Genomic DNA, 18,785 nt, shown 5'->3' with positions numbered 1-18,785 from the left:
AAAGCTGGAGGTATCACACTCCCTGATTTCAAAATATACTACAAAGCTATAGTAACCAAAACAGCATGGTACTGGCACAAAAACAGACACACAGATCAATGGACTAGAATCGAAAACCCCGAAATAAACCCACACATCTATGGACAGCTAATCTTTGACAAAGGAGCCAAGAACATACAATGGGGAAAAGAAAGTCTCTTCAACAAATGGTGTTGGGAAAACTGGATAGCCATATGCAAAAGAATGAAAGTAGACCCTTACCTTACACCATACACAAAAATTAACTCCAAATGGATTAAAGACTTGAATGTAAGACCTGAAACTGTGAAACTTCTAGAAGAAAACATAGGCAGTACGCTCTTCGACATCCGTCTTAGCAACATCTTTTCAAACACCACATCTGACCGGGCAAGAGAAACAATAGAAAAAATAAACAAATGGGACTACATCAAACTAAAAAGCTTCTGCACAGCAAAGGAAACCATCAACAAAACGAAAAGACAACCTAACAATTGGGAGAAGATATTTGCAAACCATACATCTGATAAGGGCTTAATCTCCAAAATATATAAAGAACTCATGCATCTCAACAACAAAAAAACTACCAACCCAATTAAAAAATGGGCAAAAGACCTGAACAGACATTTCTCCAAAGAAGATATACAGATGGCCAACAGACACATGAAAAGATTTTCAAAATCGCTAACTATCAGGGAAATGCAAATCAAAACTACAATGAGATATCACCTCACGCCCGTCAGAATGGCTATAATTAACAAGACAGGAAACAACATGTGTTGGAGAGGATGTGGAGAGAAAGGAACTCTCATACACTGCTGGTGGGAGTGCAAACTGGTGCAGCCACTATGGAAAACAGTTTGGAGATTCCTCAAAAAATCAACGATAGAACTACCATGTGATCCAGCTATTCCACTGTTGGGTATTTATCCAAAGAACTTGGAAACACCAATTTGCAAAGGTACATGCACCCCTGTGTTCATTGCAGCCTTATTCACGATAGCCAAGACTTGGAAGCAACCTAAGTGCCCATCAAGGGACGAATGGATAAAGAAGCTGTGGTATATATACACAATGGAATACTACTCAGCCATAAGAAACGACGAAATCCAGCCATTTGTGACAACATGGATGGACATTGAGGGTATAATGCAAAGTGAAATAAGTCAGAGGGAGAAGGTCAAATACCGTATGATTTCCTTCATTAAGTAGTAGATAATAACAACAATAAACAAACACATAGTGACAGAGATTGGATTGGTGGTTACCAGAGGGGAAGGGGGGAGGGAGGAGGGTGAAAGGGATAATTCGGTACATGTGTGTGGTGATGGGTTGTAATTAGTATTTTGGTGGTGAACATGATGTAGTCCATGCAGAAATAGAAGCACAATGATGTACACCTGAAATTTTTACAATGTTATAAACCAATGTTACTGCAATAAACAAAAAATTTTAAAAAAATTTTGATTTAACATTTAAGGAATGAAAATATAAATCCTATCACCCCAAAAGAGATAGATATTAAAAAAATGCCACATGACTATATAAGGCCTGTATTTCTCCAATGCCATAAACATAAAGAGACATTTTAAAAAAGAAAATAATAGACCAATATCCATTATGAATATCAACACAAAATTCCTTAACAAAATATTACCCAAGCAAATCTAGCAATGTATACAAAAGTAGGATAAATAAAGCATGACCAAGTGGCATTTATCCAAGAAGTATAAGTTGTGTTTAACATTCAAACCAATCAAAGGAATATACTGTATTAAGTGACTAAAAGAGGAAATCTATAGAATCATCTTAATAGATGCAGAAAATCATATAACAAAAATAAACTCCCATGCATGATGAAAGTCTCAATCAATAATAGAAGGGAATTGCCTCAAAATGATAAAGAGGATCTACAAAAAACCTACAGCTGACCTGACACATCATAGTAAAAGACTCCACACTTCTCTTTGTAAGACTGGAAAAAGGCAAGGATGCCTACTATCATCACTCCTCCTCAAACAGAGGTCCTAACCAGTACAATAAAGCAAGAGAAACAATGAATGAAAAGGATAAATAAAACTTTCTATATTCTCATAGGACATGATTATGTACATAGAAAAGAAAGATTCTGAGGAATACAAAAGGAAAAAAAATCTACAGGAAATAAGTAAATTTAGGAAGGTGATAGAACGTGAGGTAAATTTACAAAAAAATTTCATTTCTATAAACTAATATCAAATAATTTGAAAAAATGTCAAATGCCATTTATAAGAGCATCAAAAATAAGAATTTAACAAAATACATATGAGACCTATATCCTGAAATGTGTCATATTGCTGAGAGAATGTTAAAAAGACCTAACTAAATGGAGAGAGAGAAATCATATTCATGAAGTCTAACACTCAAAATTGTTAAGATAGCAATTCTCCCAAAGGAATCTACAGATTCACTGCTGTCCCAGGCAAAATCTCATCAAGTATTTTTGAAGAAATGTTGAGAAAATACAAAATCCCAGAATACCAATATATTTTGAAAAAGAACAAATTTGGAAGATTAGCGCATTTGACTCCAAGGCTTACTATACACCTACATAATGGAGACAGTGCATTATTACTGCAAGGATATGCATAGAGATCACTGAGACAAAACAGAGAATCCAAAAATAGACCCACACAGATATGGTCCATTAATTTTCTACAAAGTCACCTAAGTAATTCAATAGAGAATAGGGAAGTCTTTTCAACAAATAATGCAAAAAAAATGGGATATCTATATGAAATAATAGTGAGCCTCAAACCTTTTCTAATACAAAAAATTTAATTTGAAATGGGTATAGGCTAAACATGTAAGTTAAAACTATAAAACTTCTACAAGAAATCACATGAGAAAAATCTCTATGATCTTGATGTAGGCAAAGATTTCTTAGATAGGACATAAAAGGTACAAAAGAAAAAGAAAAAAATGATAAATTGTGCTTCATCAAAAATTTTAAAACTTCTGCTTCTTGAAAGCCACCATTAAGAAAACGGAAAGTGGGAGCTGCCCCATGGAGTAGCAGTTAAGTGTACGAACTCCACTGTTGGCAGCCCGGGTTCAGATCACAGGCACGCACCAGTGCACCGCTTGTCAGGCCATGCTGTGGCGGTGTCCCATACAAAAAAGTAGAGGAAGATGGGCATGGATGTTAGCCCAGGGCCAGTCTTCCTCGGCAAAAAGAGGAGGACTGGCATGGATGTTAGCTCAGGGCTGAACTTCCTCACGAAAAAAAAAAAAAAAGGAAGAAAGTAAAGAAAATGGAAAGGGAAGACATAGACTGGGAGAAAGTATCTGCAGTACATATATCTGACAAGAGATTTGTACCCAAGTTATATAAAGAACTCTTATGACTCCATAATAAGACAGACTAACCCAATTTTTAAAAAGATAGAACAGACAGTTCAATGGGCAAAGGATTGAACAGACACTTCACAAAAGAATATATAAAAATGGCCAATAAACACTTGAAAAGATGCTCAATGTCATTAGTCTTCAGGGAAATGCTAATTAAAAACCACAGTGAGATACCATTACACACCCACCATAATGGCTAAAATTAAAAAGATTGAGAATATCAAGTCTCGGCCATGATATGAGTCAACTGGAATCCTCATATGTTGCTCCTGGGAAAAGAAAATGCCACAACAACATCGGAAAACAAACTAGAACTTTCTTATAAAATTAAACAGGCACTTACCGTAGGATTCAACAATCAAATTCCTAGATATTTAATAAAAAGAAATGACAACACATGTCCACACAGAGATTGGCACATAAATGTTCGTGGCAAGTTTATTCATAATAGCCAAAAATTGGAAACACATCAAATGTCCATAGGTGGATGAACAAATTATGGTATGTCCATACAATGGAATACAACTTACTAACAAAAAGAATGAACTAATGATACACAAAAGAACATGAATTAATTTCAAAAACATGCTGAGCAAAAAGATGGCAGATTCAAAAGAACACTCGATGTATGAAATTCTACAATAGGCAACACTTATTTATAGTGACAGAAAGCATATCACTGGTATCCCGGGGCCAGGTGGGTGGGGAGGGACAGAAAAGAACTTTGGAGGTGATGACAATGTCGTATGTCTTGATTTGATGGTATTTAAGAGGTGTATCCATTTGTTAAAAACACGTTGATCTCATGATTTAAAGTAGATGCATTTTATTGCATGAAAGTATAACTCTAAAGTTGATTTTTAAAATGTTCAGGTCAAGAAAGACAAAAAATCCTGAAGAACTGTCCCAGATTAGAGGAGACTAAAGTGACATCACAACTAAATGTATTGCATGATCCTGAACATGGAGGAAAATCACCTATAAATGACTTTGTCGAGACAGATGACAAAATTTGAATACGGATTATAGATAAATCATAATACTGCAAAAATGCAAATTTCTTGATTTTGACAATTGTACTATGGTTATACAAGACAAAGTCCTTGTTCTTGTAAAATATTTAGACTAAGGGATGTAATGTCCCGAATATATAATCAAACGGATCAGTATGGAGAGAGAAAGAGAACAGTAAAGTGCAGCTAGAGCAAAATATAAACAAATGGTAACTATGGGTTATATGGTTATATGAGAGTTCCTGCTACTATTGTTTCAACTTTTCAATATGTTTGAAATCATAAAAAAATAATAAAAATTAAATGTGAGGTAAGCATCTAGATGGGGGACTGGCAGGATACCTATTTTTTAAGGCTTAATTGTGCTATATCCCCAAGCCTAAGGCTATGGAAATGATTTACCATATGGGTAAGGAACAGATCCAGAGTTCTCTGATTGATTCTGTGGGTAGTTCAGGGAATGAAGAAGAGACACTTTCTCAGGGCCATTAAAGAGAGGGGTAACTGATTTCCAAAAACAAAATCTTCCCCTCTTCCCCAAGAAGACAGCCAGCATCTGATCTCTTATATCACAGTCCAAAAGAGCATTTTCTTCCTGTTCCAACTCATCTCTTTTTCCACAGTGGAATAAGTCCTGCTGTTAAAAAGATAAATTGTAAATAATCACAAATTATCACAGGAAACAAAACAACAAAATGACAAAATTCCATTTCACCTTTTCTTCTGTGTCTACTTGAAGCAGGCAGTGGAAACACAATCAAATCTCTTCTCACAGATACAATTATAAGTTTTAAAGCAATAAGTATTTTCTATTCTTGTTGCGCTTAAAAATGCACATTCTTCTTTCCCATAAGGCAAAGTCGTTATTGGAGAATTACTGTAGAACAGAAAACACATATGGTCCACTGTTGAATTATTAAGCTTACAATAACATAAATCATCATCTTTTTAAGTGTGTTGCCTAAAGATCTGGAATATGGAAATGTTAATCATGACTTCATCACTGAAAGACTTTCCTTTGTTCTTAGCCTGTTAAATAGAATAACAGCCTCTTGATCACACCCACAATCTTCCATCTTATTCCACACTGGGAATTTTTGGTCAGGAGGCAAAATCACCTTGCAGTTTTGCTGAGGGATCATGATATATAGCAAACCCGCTTTCTTATGTTAATTTTTTTCAGTACAAGTGAGAGATTAAAAAGGAGAAGAACTGAATTTTTGTGACAGAGATAACGAGGTCTCATGTGCATATACCTTAAAGAGAAAAAGCAGAATTGGAATATACCCAGAGATGAAGTTGTTTAATTGAAGTTTTTATTTGTTTTGTTTCTTTTCCTTCCCTACCTCATATCCAATAATTATTATTATTATTTCATGGCAATCCATTGAAAGACACCTAAAAGCAAGACTTCTGCTTCATCAAAGTGGTGGATTAGATACCAGAACGATCTTACTGTTGAAATAGTAAAATGATGAACAAAGAAAAATTTAAATGTGCTTCAACAAATTTATGGACTGGAAAGAAACAAATTCATACTCAGGCTGAGGGTTAAGTAAAGGTGGGAAAGCGGACGGATAATTGAGGCTCTGAAGTCAGTTTTTCCCTTAATTGATGTAGTAGGCTGAATAATGAATTCCACCCAAGATTCTAAATAGAAGACAAGCCATAAAGAGTTGAAATCCCAAAGGAATATATCTTCACTTTAAACCACCCAAGAATTGTCTTTGAACCTTGCACTTAAGCAGAGGAGAAAAAGAATAATGCTACCTAAGAGTTCAAAAGCTTAAACCATCTTTCATATAATTTGCATTTGCTGTATTATTTAAGAATATTCAGATCTGCTATAGAAATGAAGAGAAACAAACAAGGAAGATAAATGAAACTAAGTAGCTTGTAAGCCATAGGCGGAACACATACGATGTATTAAGTGTGTATAAGTAAGTTGGTAACCTATGAGACATGTTAAGTATAGATAGAGAAAGTAGAGCATCTGTGTGGGAAAAAATAGGAAAGGATGAAAGAACCAAGTAGACACTAAATATAATACTCCAAAGATACATGATGCACATAGATATTCAACGTTCAAGGTGTCAAGTTCCCCACCCATTGGTGAAACTCTTTCTGGCACTCTGCCTAAGAAACTCAAATAAAATCCATAGCTGCTCGTAAGGTTAATTAGAAAGCTGCAGCTGTGGTCAGCCTTACATGCTCCTGCATCTCCCCAGTAGAGAAAATGTGTATGCTGGGCATAAGAACCTTCTGTCTGTTGGTCCCTTTTACTCAAACCTCAAGTTTGGTCCTAGAAACCACACCATCATCAGGAAAGGGTTATGCAGCAGAGAGAGGCGGGCCATATGATGACTGCATACTTCAGGATTCAAGTGATCCTTTCACTCACTTGCAACTTATCCTAAGTGTGACAACCTATCGCATCCCATCCAAGTCTGAGAGCTATTCCATTTCCTTCCCCTGGAATAGTGCAATGTGGTTTAAATTGATTTAATTAACTGTTCAATTTAAGTGTATTTATTTGGCCCATGAGCCTTTCTGTTCTGTGACCTCTGAGATTGTTTACCTGAAAGGTACTTACAGGCTATGGTCACATTAAGGTAATTTCGTGCATGACATCTTTTGTAGATTTGCAGCCCAGATCTACCCTACTTGCAGGGCTCATATTTAAAAGTAAAAGTAGCCTTGAAAAATGGGTGATGTCAGCATCATGGCAGAGTGAGCTCTTCCTTTAGACTCTCTTCCCTAAGATACAATGAAAAGGGCATTCATAGACCAGCAGAGGACATGCACACAACACAATAAATGTCTGAGACAGCCACTCAGCCATACACCTGAAGGTGGGTGTACTGAAACTTCCAGGAGATAGTGGAAGGAGGGAAGGGGAATCTTTTCCTTCCCACAACTGCAGCAACCTAGGGACACTCCACAAAGAAGACATGAGTCTTATAAATATATATGCATCTGACACACTAGCAGTAGAGTAAGTAAAGCAACTTTTAACAGACCTAAAAGGAGACATTAATAGGAACAGAACAATAGTAGGGACCCTTAAAACGCCACTTACATTAATGGATACATCATCCAGACAGAAAGTCAACAAGGAAATATTGGAATTCAATGAAAAACTAGACCAGATGGACTTAATAGATATACATAGAACCCTCCATCCAAAAACAGCAGAATGCACATTCTTCTCAAGTGCACATGAACATTCTCAAAAATAGACCATATGTTTGGAAACAAGGCAAGCCTCAATAAATAAGAAGATTGACATCACATCAAGCATCTTTTCTCACCATAATGCTAGGAAACTAGAAATGAACTACAAGAAAAAGCTGAGAAAATGACAAAGATGTGGAGACTAAAAAGCATGCTACTGAACAACCAATGGATCATTGAAAAAATCAAAGGATAAATTTAAAAATATCTGGAGACAAATGAAAATGAAAATACACCACACCAACTCATATGGGATGCAACAAAAGAGGTCAAAAGAGGGAAATTCATAGCAATACAAGAACACCCTAACAAGCAAGAAAAATCACAAATAAAGAATCTTAAACTACACCTAACAGAACTGTAAAAAGATGAAAAAACAAAGCCCAAAGTAGGAAGAAGGAGGGAAATAATAAAAATTAGAGCAGAAATAAACAAAATTGAAATGAACAAAAAACAGTAGTAAAGATCAGTGAAATTACGAACTGGTTCTTTGAGAAGATAAACAAAATTGACAAATCCTTACCTGGAGTCACTAAGAAAATAAGAAAAAAGACTCAAATAAATAAAATTAGAAGTGAATGCGGAGAAATTACAACAAATACCGCAGAAATACCAAAGGAGTATAAGAGAACCCTACGAAAAACTATATGCCAACAAATTGGACAATCTACAAGAAATGGATAAATTCATAGACTCATACCTCCCACAAGTGAATCAAGAAGAAATAGAGAATCTGAATAGACCAATCACAAATAAAGAAACTGAAACAGTAATCAAAAACCTCCCAAAATATAAAAGTCCAGGACCAGATGGCTTCTCTGGTTAATTCCACCAAACATTCAAAGAAGATATGATACCTATGATTCTCAAACTATTCTAAAAAACTGAAGAAGATGGAACACTTCCCAACACATTTTAGAAGGCCAACATCATCCTGATCCCAAAGATAAGAAAAAGAAGGAAAATTATAGGCCAATATCGCTGATGAATATAGATGCAAATCCTCAAAAAAATATTGGCAAACCAAATACAGCAATACATTAAAAGGATGATATACCATGATCAAGTGGGATTTATATCAAATATGCAGGGTTGGTTCAACACGTGCAAATCAGTCAATGTGATACACCACATTAACAAAATGAGGAATACAAACCACTATAAGACATTATTGAAAGAAATTGATGATGACATAAAGAAATGGAAAGATATTCCATGCACATAGATTAGAAGAATAAACATAGTTATAATGTCCACACTACCTAAAGCAATCTACAGATTCAATCCAATCCTAATCAGATTTTCGATAACATTCTTCATGGAAATAGAACAAAGAATCCTAAAATTCATATCGGGCAACAAAAGACTCCGAAAAGCAAAGCATTCTTGAGAAAAAAGAACAAAGCTGGAGGCATCACAATCCCTGAATTAAAGCTGCACTACAAAGGTATGGTAATAAAAACAGCATGGTACTGACACAAAAACAGACACACAGGTCAGTGGAACAAAATTGAAAGCCCAGAAAGGAAACCACACAACTACAGACAGCTAATCTTCGAGAGAGGAGCCGAGAACATACAACGGAGAAAAGAAAGTCTCTTCAACAACCGGTGTTGGGAAAACTGGACAGCCACAAGCAAAAGAATGAAAGTAGACCATTATCTTTTTCCATACAAAAAAATGAACTCAAAATGGATTAAAGACTTGAAGCTAGGATGTGAAACCATAAAACTACTAGAACAAAATATAGGCATTACACTCTTTGACATCAGTCTTAAAAGGATCTTTTTAAATCCCATGTCTACACAGACAAGGGAAACAAAAGAAAAAGTAAATAAATGGGACTTCATCAGACTAAAGAGCTTCTGCAAGGCAAAGCAAACCAGGACGAAAATGAAAAGACAGCCCACCAGCTGGGAGAAAATATGTACAAATCATATATCTGACAAGAGGTTAATCTCCAAAATTTATAAAGAACTCACACAACTCAACACAAAAAAACAAACAACCCAATCAAGAAATGGGCAGAGAATATGAACCGACATTTTCCCAAAGAAGATATACAGATGGCCAATAGGCACATGAAAAGATGTTCAACATCACTCATCGTCAGGGAAATGCAAATCAAAACGACAGTGAGATATCACTTTACACCTGTTAGAATGGCTATAACTACCAAGAAAAAAATAACAAATATTGCATAGGATGTGGAGAAGAGGGAACCCTCATATACTGCTGGTGGGTTTGCAAACTGGTACAGCCACTATGGAAAACAGTATGGAGATTTCTCAAAAAATAAAAATAGTAATACCATATGACCCGGTTATCCCACTACTGGGTATTTATCCAAAGAACTTCAAATCAAGAATTCAGAGGCTTATGTACCCCTATGTTCATTGCAGCATTATTCACTGTAGCCAAGACATGGAAGCAACCCAAATGCCCAATGACTGATGAATGGATAAAGAAGATGTGGTACGTATGCATGATGGAACACTACTCAGCCATAAAAACATACAAAATCGCAGGGCCAGCCCTGTGGCATAGCAGTTAAGTTCACTCGCTCGGCTTTGTTGGCCCCAGGTTCGCATTTTTTAATCTCCCATGCAGTCTATGCACTGCTTATCAAGCCATGCTGTGGCATGGTCCCACATAAAGCAGAGGAAGATGGGCACAGATGTTAGCCCAGGGCCAATCTTCTTCAGCAAAAAAGACGAGGATTGGCAAGAGATGTTAGCTCAGGGCTAATCTTCCGCAAAAAAGAAAAACAATTACAAAATCGCCCCCTTTGCAGCAACATGGATGGACTTTGAGAGTATTATGTTAAGCAAAATAAGCCAGACAGAGAAAGACAAATACCATATGATTTCACACTTAAGTGGAAGATAAACAAATACATGACAAAGAGAACAGACTAGTGGGTATAGAGGGGATGGAGTTGGGTGTGGGCATAAGGGATAAAAGGGCACATATATATATGGTGATGGATAAATAATACTGTACAACTCAAATTGCACACTGTTATAAACTATTATGACCTCAATAAAAATGATAATAATAAAAACAGTGGCCCTGACTCATAGAGCCCCAAGGCTTCCAACAAAAGCAAATTCTTTCTTGAGGAGCCGCCTTCATCTCAGTCCCTGACTAATTTCCACAGCAGCTCAAAAAGGAGAAAAAAAATCACTCAACACTACAAAGAAAATGGCATCGTGAACAAAAACCAGCAGAAACCATAGAGTGAACCCACAAAACTTCAAATCTAAGAATTATCAGACGCCAAATATACAATAAGAACATTTCGTATCTTTCAAGAAATAAACGACAGATGAAAATATGAGTAACCAGAAAGATTTAGAAACAGAGAGCAGAATTTCTAGAAACAAATAATATAATACAAAGTTCAGATTTTTTAAAAATCATTGAACAGTTTAACAGCAGATTATAACTAAATGTAAACCCAAGAGGTTACAAAATACTGCACTTCAAAATAGAAGAACCATAGTGCAGGTGTGTGTATGTGTGTGTGTATACTCACATATATTTATATTTATAAATAATATAAACCAATAATGTAAAGGAGTTTCAAATGAATTCTGAGGATACTCAAAATATTCATTTGAGGTTGTGGGAGGGATCACTTTGGCTGAGTCAGGATGGTCTGATCATTTCATATCACTTTACTTTATGATATTGTTTTATTTTGTGTACCTCATAACATATACTTCCGAGCATGTGTTTAGTATCATAATTTTATTATTATTAATAACTCTGTAGGATGCATCTCTTACTTTTTAAGTATGCTTCCTAAAACACTTTCTTAATCATTCTACTTATTCTTACCAATGATGGCTACTTGAAAATGAGTTAAGCTGTGCATAATAAGAGAAGATTCCTTTTAGATACAATCCTTCCAGCCCCAACACCAATATTAGAGTTTGAATGCATTCCAGAGACTTACATTCCAGAAGATGTGTCATCTTCAATCCATTTCCACTTCCTTTCCTCTGCATTATATGATAATCCAATCCAGTAGCTATTTCCATAAGTCTGGGGTTGAAGGAAGGCCTATAAAGGAAACAGAACATATCATGTGACTAAATTCCCACCCGTCAGATGAATGAAAAGGATAGGTAAAGGGCCCAACTGTTTCTAAGGCCACTACTCTGCTACACCCTCCTTCATTCCTCCTTCTAGAAAACCTTCTCTCCCCACAATTCCTGTATTTTCATTTTGCAAAGTAATTTTCTCCAGGATTATTTACTTATGTTAAAAATGGCTGCCAGTTTCACAGATTACTTAAAACATGCAAAAATTTTAAATCTAAATATCTCAGAATAAGAGATTCATTAAATAATTTTTGATCTTTATAAAACCATCCAAAATCATGCTCCAGAAAAATACTTAAGGATGTAGAAAAATGATCATTACATATTCTTAAGTGAAAACAACTATCTTCAAAATAAATTTATTAAAACAACAAGTGTGTCTGGGGAGATGTGCCTGAGAGACTTCAGCCTTCAGCCTCATAAGAAAAAGACGGGCTGTAGTTCAGTAGTTGGAAGTGGTGAAGGGAAAAAGGGCAGCATTACGAAATATTTACTGTCCAAAAATGTAGTGTAGCGAAGTGACACATTACATAACTTCTGAATAAGTGATTGAATATATTTTAAAATATTGGTTTAAATTTAACTGTGTTTTACTATAACAAACATAAAAAGTTATTTTATGAATTGATATCCCAAATTCTTTTATGTTGTGATTTAAAACATCTATTAGATTTGCATATGAATTTTGTGTTGTTTTCCTAAATAATAAATAGAAGTTTCAGGCTGATCTTTACAAACATTTCTCTATAAAAACACATTTTATTTATGTAGATAGTTGTTATTGGTAATAAATTAAAAAGATAGTTCAGAAATTGTTGCCACTGTATTTTCTCTTTTTATAATTCCTTTTGAAAGCTACACATCTTGATGTAATATATAAGAATATTTGATCAAGTAAATGTTACCTACAGATGCAATGAAAATCACCATAAGGCTAATTTGTAAAAGTATGAGCACTTTTATGTTCCTCATTATTATCTCCCTTTTGCAAATAGGAAAACTGGGACCCGGAGAGGTTAAGTAATTTATCCAAGGTCACCCAGACAGAAACTGGATTTTATCCCAGGTAGTCTGGCCCCTGTATACCTAACAGAAACTACTAGACTGTATTGCCTCTGGGTTCTTAGTTGCCACTTTATAGGAAGAAATAAGTGCTGGTTCTAGGCTGCAATTTACCAAAGGGTTAAGTACTTCTTTGAAGGAAAAGCACACTTCTCCAAGAGCAGGTCTCCTATAGACTCCTTAGAGAGGGAGGTGATTGCAAAGACCTAACCTGCACCTGCAAGGAGGTTTCCATTTTAGAAATAATATTGGTCATCATGATAGATAATATGTATTGAATGCTTAGTAACAAGATCATACACCTATTAGCAGGCAGGGGTCAGCTGGGAGACTCTTAACTATACAACTTTTGCTCATTCAACAGACACAACACAAAGAATAACTGAAGGTCCCTCTTTCTGGACCCCTCCCGGTCCTCAATATCTTGGGTCCAAGGAAGAGAGACAGAGTCCAAGAGAATAAAAGTGAATGTAACAAACCATGATACCTGTTCATCTTTATCATTTATCTTCAAAAGAGATAAATTGTAACTTTGGCAAGTCTGTTTACATCCCTTCCAGGTTTTAACTTCAGTGGTAAAATAATAACAGTTTACTCCACGACAGGACCAGCGGTCTTCATAGAGTTTGCCTACAACATATTAGGTGAAACAAACTTCTTGTCATCTGGAATTCTGTTAAGCAGAGGAATATATTTATCAGTCCTCTAAAAACAAACTCTTAGCTATAAATAATGATAATATGATGTTCATCAATATTCTGGAGGCCAGGAGATATCTGCACTCCCATATTCATTGCAGCGTTATTCACAATAACAAAGATATGGAAACAACCCAAATGTCCATAGATGGATGAATGGATAGAGAAAATGTGGTATATACATACAATGGAATATCAGTCAGCCTTAAAAAGAAGGAAATCCTGGCATATGAGACAATATGGATAAAGCTTGAGGATATTATGCTAAGTGAAATAAGCCAGTCACAGAAGGAAATACTGCATGATTCCAATTACATGAGATATAAGAAGCAGTCAAACTCAGAGAAACAGAAAGTAGAATGGTGGTTGCCGGGACTGGGGTGGGGAGGGGTGGGGGAATGAGGAGTTGTTGTTCAACGGGTATATAGTTTCAGTTATACAAGATGAATAAGTTGTAGAGATCTGTTGTACAACATAGTGCTTACAGTTAACAATATGGAATTGTGCACTTAAAAACTTGTTAAAAATATAGATCTCATTTTAAGTGTTCTCACCATGCACAACAAAAGGAACATGAGGAAAGTTTGGAGGGGATGGATATTCTATTACCCACACTGTGAATGGTTTTACAGATATATACAAAGGCTAAATGCAGCAAACTGTACACATTAAATATGTGCAGTTCTTTGCATAATAATAATACCTCAATAAATCTGTTTTTAAAAATACTAAATAAAATGCAAAAAAAAAATAGATTCTGGGATGCCTTCTAAATAAAATAAACCTTATTTTTTGTGTTTTTTTTCTCATGTATCTTACAATATATGAAATTTTTAAAATATTATTGACCCTCTAGTAATAGAGAGAGTAAATTTCTACTAACTACCATACTTAAATGATATTAAATATGCAAAATCTCTTTGTAAACTCTAAATCCTAAACAAATATTTATTGGTTGATTAACCAGGTCAGTTCATTTCATCGTTATGCATGATAACAGAGTTTATTGTATGAGATTTCATATTCTTATCTCTTGGTAGTTTATAATGGTAGCATCACACAGAGTCGCACAGCATCAACACTGGTGAATCTTGCAGGTGTGCTGCAGAGAATGTGTATTGATCACAAATAGACCAAATACCTGAAGTCAAGGCAGAATGGAAAAACACACACACACACACACACACACACAGACACACACAGTTATCTTTACAACAGCATCCAAATAAAAGGCCTTGTGCACATTGTAGCCTAAGTATATTTTTACTGATAGCCTCCATATTTCATGTCAGCTACAAAGTGGGAGTGTCTAATTTGCCCACAGTTCCAAAATGATACAAATTTTCAGGGGAGCTGACATAGTATTTCACCTTCTGGGAGCAGTAGGAATGCAAGAACTGCCATTGAGTTTTGGAAACACAGGGCTCTACTACTCCAAACATGGCTTCTGGGGTCTTAATCCTATGTTTGAAACAAGTAAACCCAAATACCCATACTACAACCAACAGGCACAAATTAAAGTTGTCCAGTAGACATAGATCTCTAGCATATACCATATGCCTGTTTGTTAGGCCTCAAAGCTTCCGGAGGGGGAAAAAATAATGAAAAAACATGCAATATTTCATTCAAGATTTCCTCCTGTATCCAAAATACCTGCATTTTGCAAAGACTTTGAAAATCTCTCTTGTTTTCTATGACATCTCTTCTTTTCTATAAAGAGTGAGTCCAGTTCCTTTTTCTGCTGAAGGGTTTCGTTTTTGAGAATGTCATATTCTAATGTCTTATTCAAAAGCTTCTCCTTTAAGTAGGCATCATTTTGTATATTGTGATACTTTTGACTGAGATTTCGTGGACTTGCTTCCTGTCTGTGCTCTTCTTGAGTGCACTGCAAAACTAAAATTAATAACATAGATATAATACAATAAAGTACTCATAATGCTTAAATGTTGGAATTTGATACAAGAGAAAAAAGATTCACTTGGACAACCAACCCATTTCATTACTTTAATCAGTAATTTGACATTTAGAAAGTAACACCTCAATAAACTGACCACAGAAATAGAAATATCAAATTTCTCACTATTGGCAACTTAAGCATAGAATAAATAAAATAAGGTATCTGAATAAAATTATAAAGGTAACACCTTACCATTCCGTTTAGTTTCTTTTTAACAGTGCATCATTTACAAAAAGGCACTAAAAACCAGTCAATGAATATTTAACAACACGTTTTCTGAGTGTGAAAATCTCCACTAACAACATGAAGAAATAGCACCATTATTATTGGAGTAGATGGAATATCCGTAGGAGAAAAGAGAGGAAGATTCAAATGTGTAGTTTTATCTGAGTGTGTCATATTAGTGATTTTCTCTAAAGATGTCAAGGAATTCAAATAAAAAACAAAGGATGAAGTCAAGATCATCTAACATCCATGTATAAAATCACTCTTTTTGCTAAACCATTTCTTCATTGTATACTGAGATAAAATCAAGAGAAAGTCATAATTTCTTTTGAATAGTTGTTTCTCAAAGAACGTCTGTCTAAAATTCACAATGATCTAAACTCAGAAGGCAGAAAATTAGGAACTCCTTATCAGAAGGAATGTTGCCAAGTATTATACAGAATGAGAAAGCTCATTATAGATGCAGTCGTTGGAATAGGTAAATAAAATGAAAATGACACTGTGATGTGTCTGAGGAAAAATCACCAAAAAGGAGCCACCTGGGATATTCCCTGACTACAGCCCAGGCACAATTGTAGAGCATGGTTACTATCTGCACAGTTAGTGGCTGCTGCTCTTACTCAGACTTGAAGGATATATTTCTGTTACTCACTCTTTGTCCCCAACACTGTGACTGTCACCAAAAGAAGTAAACAGAAGACCCCAAGAGTCACTGCAATGAGATGCCAGGGCACTGAAAACTCTAAATAAAGAAGGAAGAAAATAATCGTTAGGAATAGAGCCTGGCCCACTACTAACCATAACCTAGGACACCATTGGTAACAAAAAGACAATCTTCTCTAAAAATTTTACAAAAATATATCATACAAATTTATTTAAATTTATGATCTCATAATTACAATTTTAAAGTTTCAGATTTCTGACTGACATACACCCATTGTAGAAATCTTACACACAAGAGCAGTGCTATAGGATTTTCAAAGTACATCCCTTACAAAAGAGCATATGGCAATAGACACAACACACATTTATGAGAATCTACACTGACATGTATACTCCTTCCTGTGATCGCAATTAATCATGAAGAGGAAGGACAAAGCAGTCGATATTCTTGAGAAATTGGTGGCCAATAGTGGATATTCTGAAGCCGCAAATGTGATTGGGGTTCAACCATAAAAGAGTTTCCAGAAATCAACTTCCCTTTCTTTTTCATCAATTCTTTTTTTCTCTAGTCAATACTATATTTATCCTCCTACTTTTGAGGTCCTCAGTATCTGAAAGTTGTATCTCTGTCACTAAATTAAACAAGTAACAGTTATTCTCAGTTTAGAGTTTGTGACAATATTTGAGGGGAGAGAGGATAGAAAAATTAGAATGCTCCTTTTGATGTGAATATTTTTGCTTCTTCGCTGACATCAAGTTTTTTTTGTTTTAAAGCTGGGTCTCTTCTTCTTCTTCTTTTTTTTTTTTTTTGTGAGGAAGATCAGCCCTGAGCTAACATCCGTGCTAATCCTCCTCTATTTGCTGAGGAAGACCAGCTCTGAGCTAACATCTATTGCCAATCCTCCTTCTTTTTTTTTTTTCCCGAAAGCCCCAGTAGATAGTTGTATGTCATAGTTGCACAGCCTTCTAGTTGCTGTATGTGGGACGTGGCCTCAGCATGGCCAGAGAAGCAGTGCGTCGGTGCACACCTGGGATCCAAACCCCGGCCGCCAGTAGCGGAGCGCCCGCACTTAACCGCTAAGCCACGGCGCCGGCCCAGCCATCAAGTTTTGATAAATATTTAAGACATCTAAAATATAATTTTTCTGAAAACAAACATTGTTTCTAATGCATATTTTTCATTTCTCATTCTTTAAGACTTTTATTTCTCTAGAAGATGCAATCTTTTCTTGAGAGTCTAGTCTGTCTTTTACTTTTAAAGGCCTCATTAATTCCTCTTAAACAAATTTGGATGGAAACATTCTATTAGCCTCTCAAATTTAAAAGAATTCATTAATTTCTCTATTCTCACACACTTCGAAAGAAAAGATTTGTTCTACTAGTCTACACAATTAGGATTTCATATTACCGTCTGAAACCTGAAGCACAGATAGGGACACTTTATTCAAAAGTCTAAAGTTTGACAATCCATAAGAGACAGGTGAATCTAGATGCTTAAAACAGATACCTTTGTCATCCGTTTTCACAGGCCTTTGAGTAGCACCAGGCCTTAATCTATTTTGTGACTCCAAAGGAGGCTGAAGAACTTTCAAGGAGGAATAAATCACTTCCTGATTGCTCATGTCTAGAGTAAGAAGAGAAATGTGTTTTGCAGTAAAACTTTGCAACAGGATAATTTCTGTATAAAGCTAAATTAAAATGTCAGTCTATAGGAACATACCACGATTAAGAGGCATGTATATTTGTATATGTGTGGGGGTGTGTTTATAACTCCTGTAAGTGCCTACAGCATGTAGACTCAGCTTGATTTACTTAAGAAATGGAAAACCTTTCAATATCTCTGATAAAACCATATATACTACTTGTGATTACTGCCATAATTATGAGAAAATACAGAAAGAATTTTTTAAAGTCTACCAATAGTTTGAATAGGCTGGGTCCTATTTATCCAGCCAATATAGCTCAAAATGTTCAACATACACAAACAGATATTAGGCAGAATTGGTACCATCCCAAATTACTGAGACACTTTTAAAACTATCAACTCAAAAAACAAAAATTCTATTTTTATAATTCTGAAAAAATATAAATATCTTGACTTAAAAAACAATATACACATTCAGATCTTCATATAAATATTAAAAAGTTCTTGCATTCTTTTCAACTACATGACTATACCAGAGTGTTTCCCAAAGTGTATCCCATACACCATCTGCAAAAGAATTATTGAGGGTTAACACTGCAGACTGGTTAACATTCCAGATTCCTGTGCCCCATGCAAGATGTGCTGAATAGAATTCTCTTAGGTTGGTGCGTAGACACTTGTATTTTTAATCCCAAATGATTTCATGCATATGAAAATTTTAGAAATAATCTTCTAGTGTATGATGTTGCCAGAGAAGCCTAGTGAAAATAA

The 18,785-nt window shown here is 35.3% G+C and overlaps 1 protein-coding gene across 1 annotated transcript; it reads right to left on the bottom strand.

The window, feature by feature from the left end:
- Positions 1 to 4,542: 4,542 nt before the first annotated feature.
- Positions 4,543 to 17,993, bottom strand: LOC101388311 (killer cell lectin-like receptor 2). The gene is made up of 7 exons (XM_087428472.1): positions 17,877 to 17,993; positions 16,359 to 16,448; positions 15,178 to 15,417; positions 13,314 to 13,456; positions 11,617 to 11,723; positions 5,137 to 5,298; positions 4,543 to 5,058 (listed from the first exon to the last, which is right to left on the bottom strand). Exons 1-6 carry the CDS (start codon positions 17,989 to 17,991, stop codon positions 5,151 to 5,153), a joined length of 843 nt encoding a protein of 280 aa, XP_087284598.1. The 5' UTR covers positions 17,992 to 17,993; the 3' UTR covers positions 4,543 to 5,058; positions 5,137 to 5,150.
- Positions 17,994 to 18,785: the final 792 nt, after the last annotated feature.

This window comes from Ceratotherium simum, unplaced genomic scaffold (assembly GCF_057802395.1).
Source record: "Ceratotherium simum simum isolate JZ-2026a unplaced genomic scaffold, ASM5780239v1 HiC_scaffold_52, whole genome shotgun sequence".
NCBI lineage: Eukaryota > Metazoa > Chordata > Mammalia > Perissodactyla > Rhinocerotidae > Ceratotherium > Ceratotherium simum.
This window is presented reverse-complemented; position numbering and strand designations above follow the sequence as displayed.

Excerpts from the sequence above, each read along its gene's own strand:
- LOC101388311 (XM_087428472.1), bottom strand. The coding sequence starts at position 17,991 with ATGAGCAATCAGGAAGTGATTTATTCCTCCTTGAAAGTTCTTCAGCCT. Across the intron at positions 15,418-16,358 it reads CACAGTGTTGGGGACAAAGA|TTTTGCAGTGCACTCAAGAA; the intron begins GTGAGTAACAGA and ends TATTAATTTTAG. Across the intron at positions 5,299-11,616 it reads GATGACACATCTTCTGGAAT|TAATTCTCCAATAACGACTT; the intron begins GTAAGTCTCTGG and ends TCTGTTCTACAG.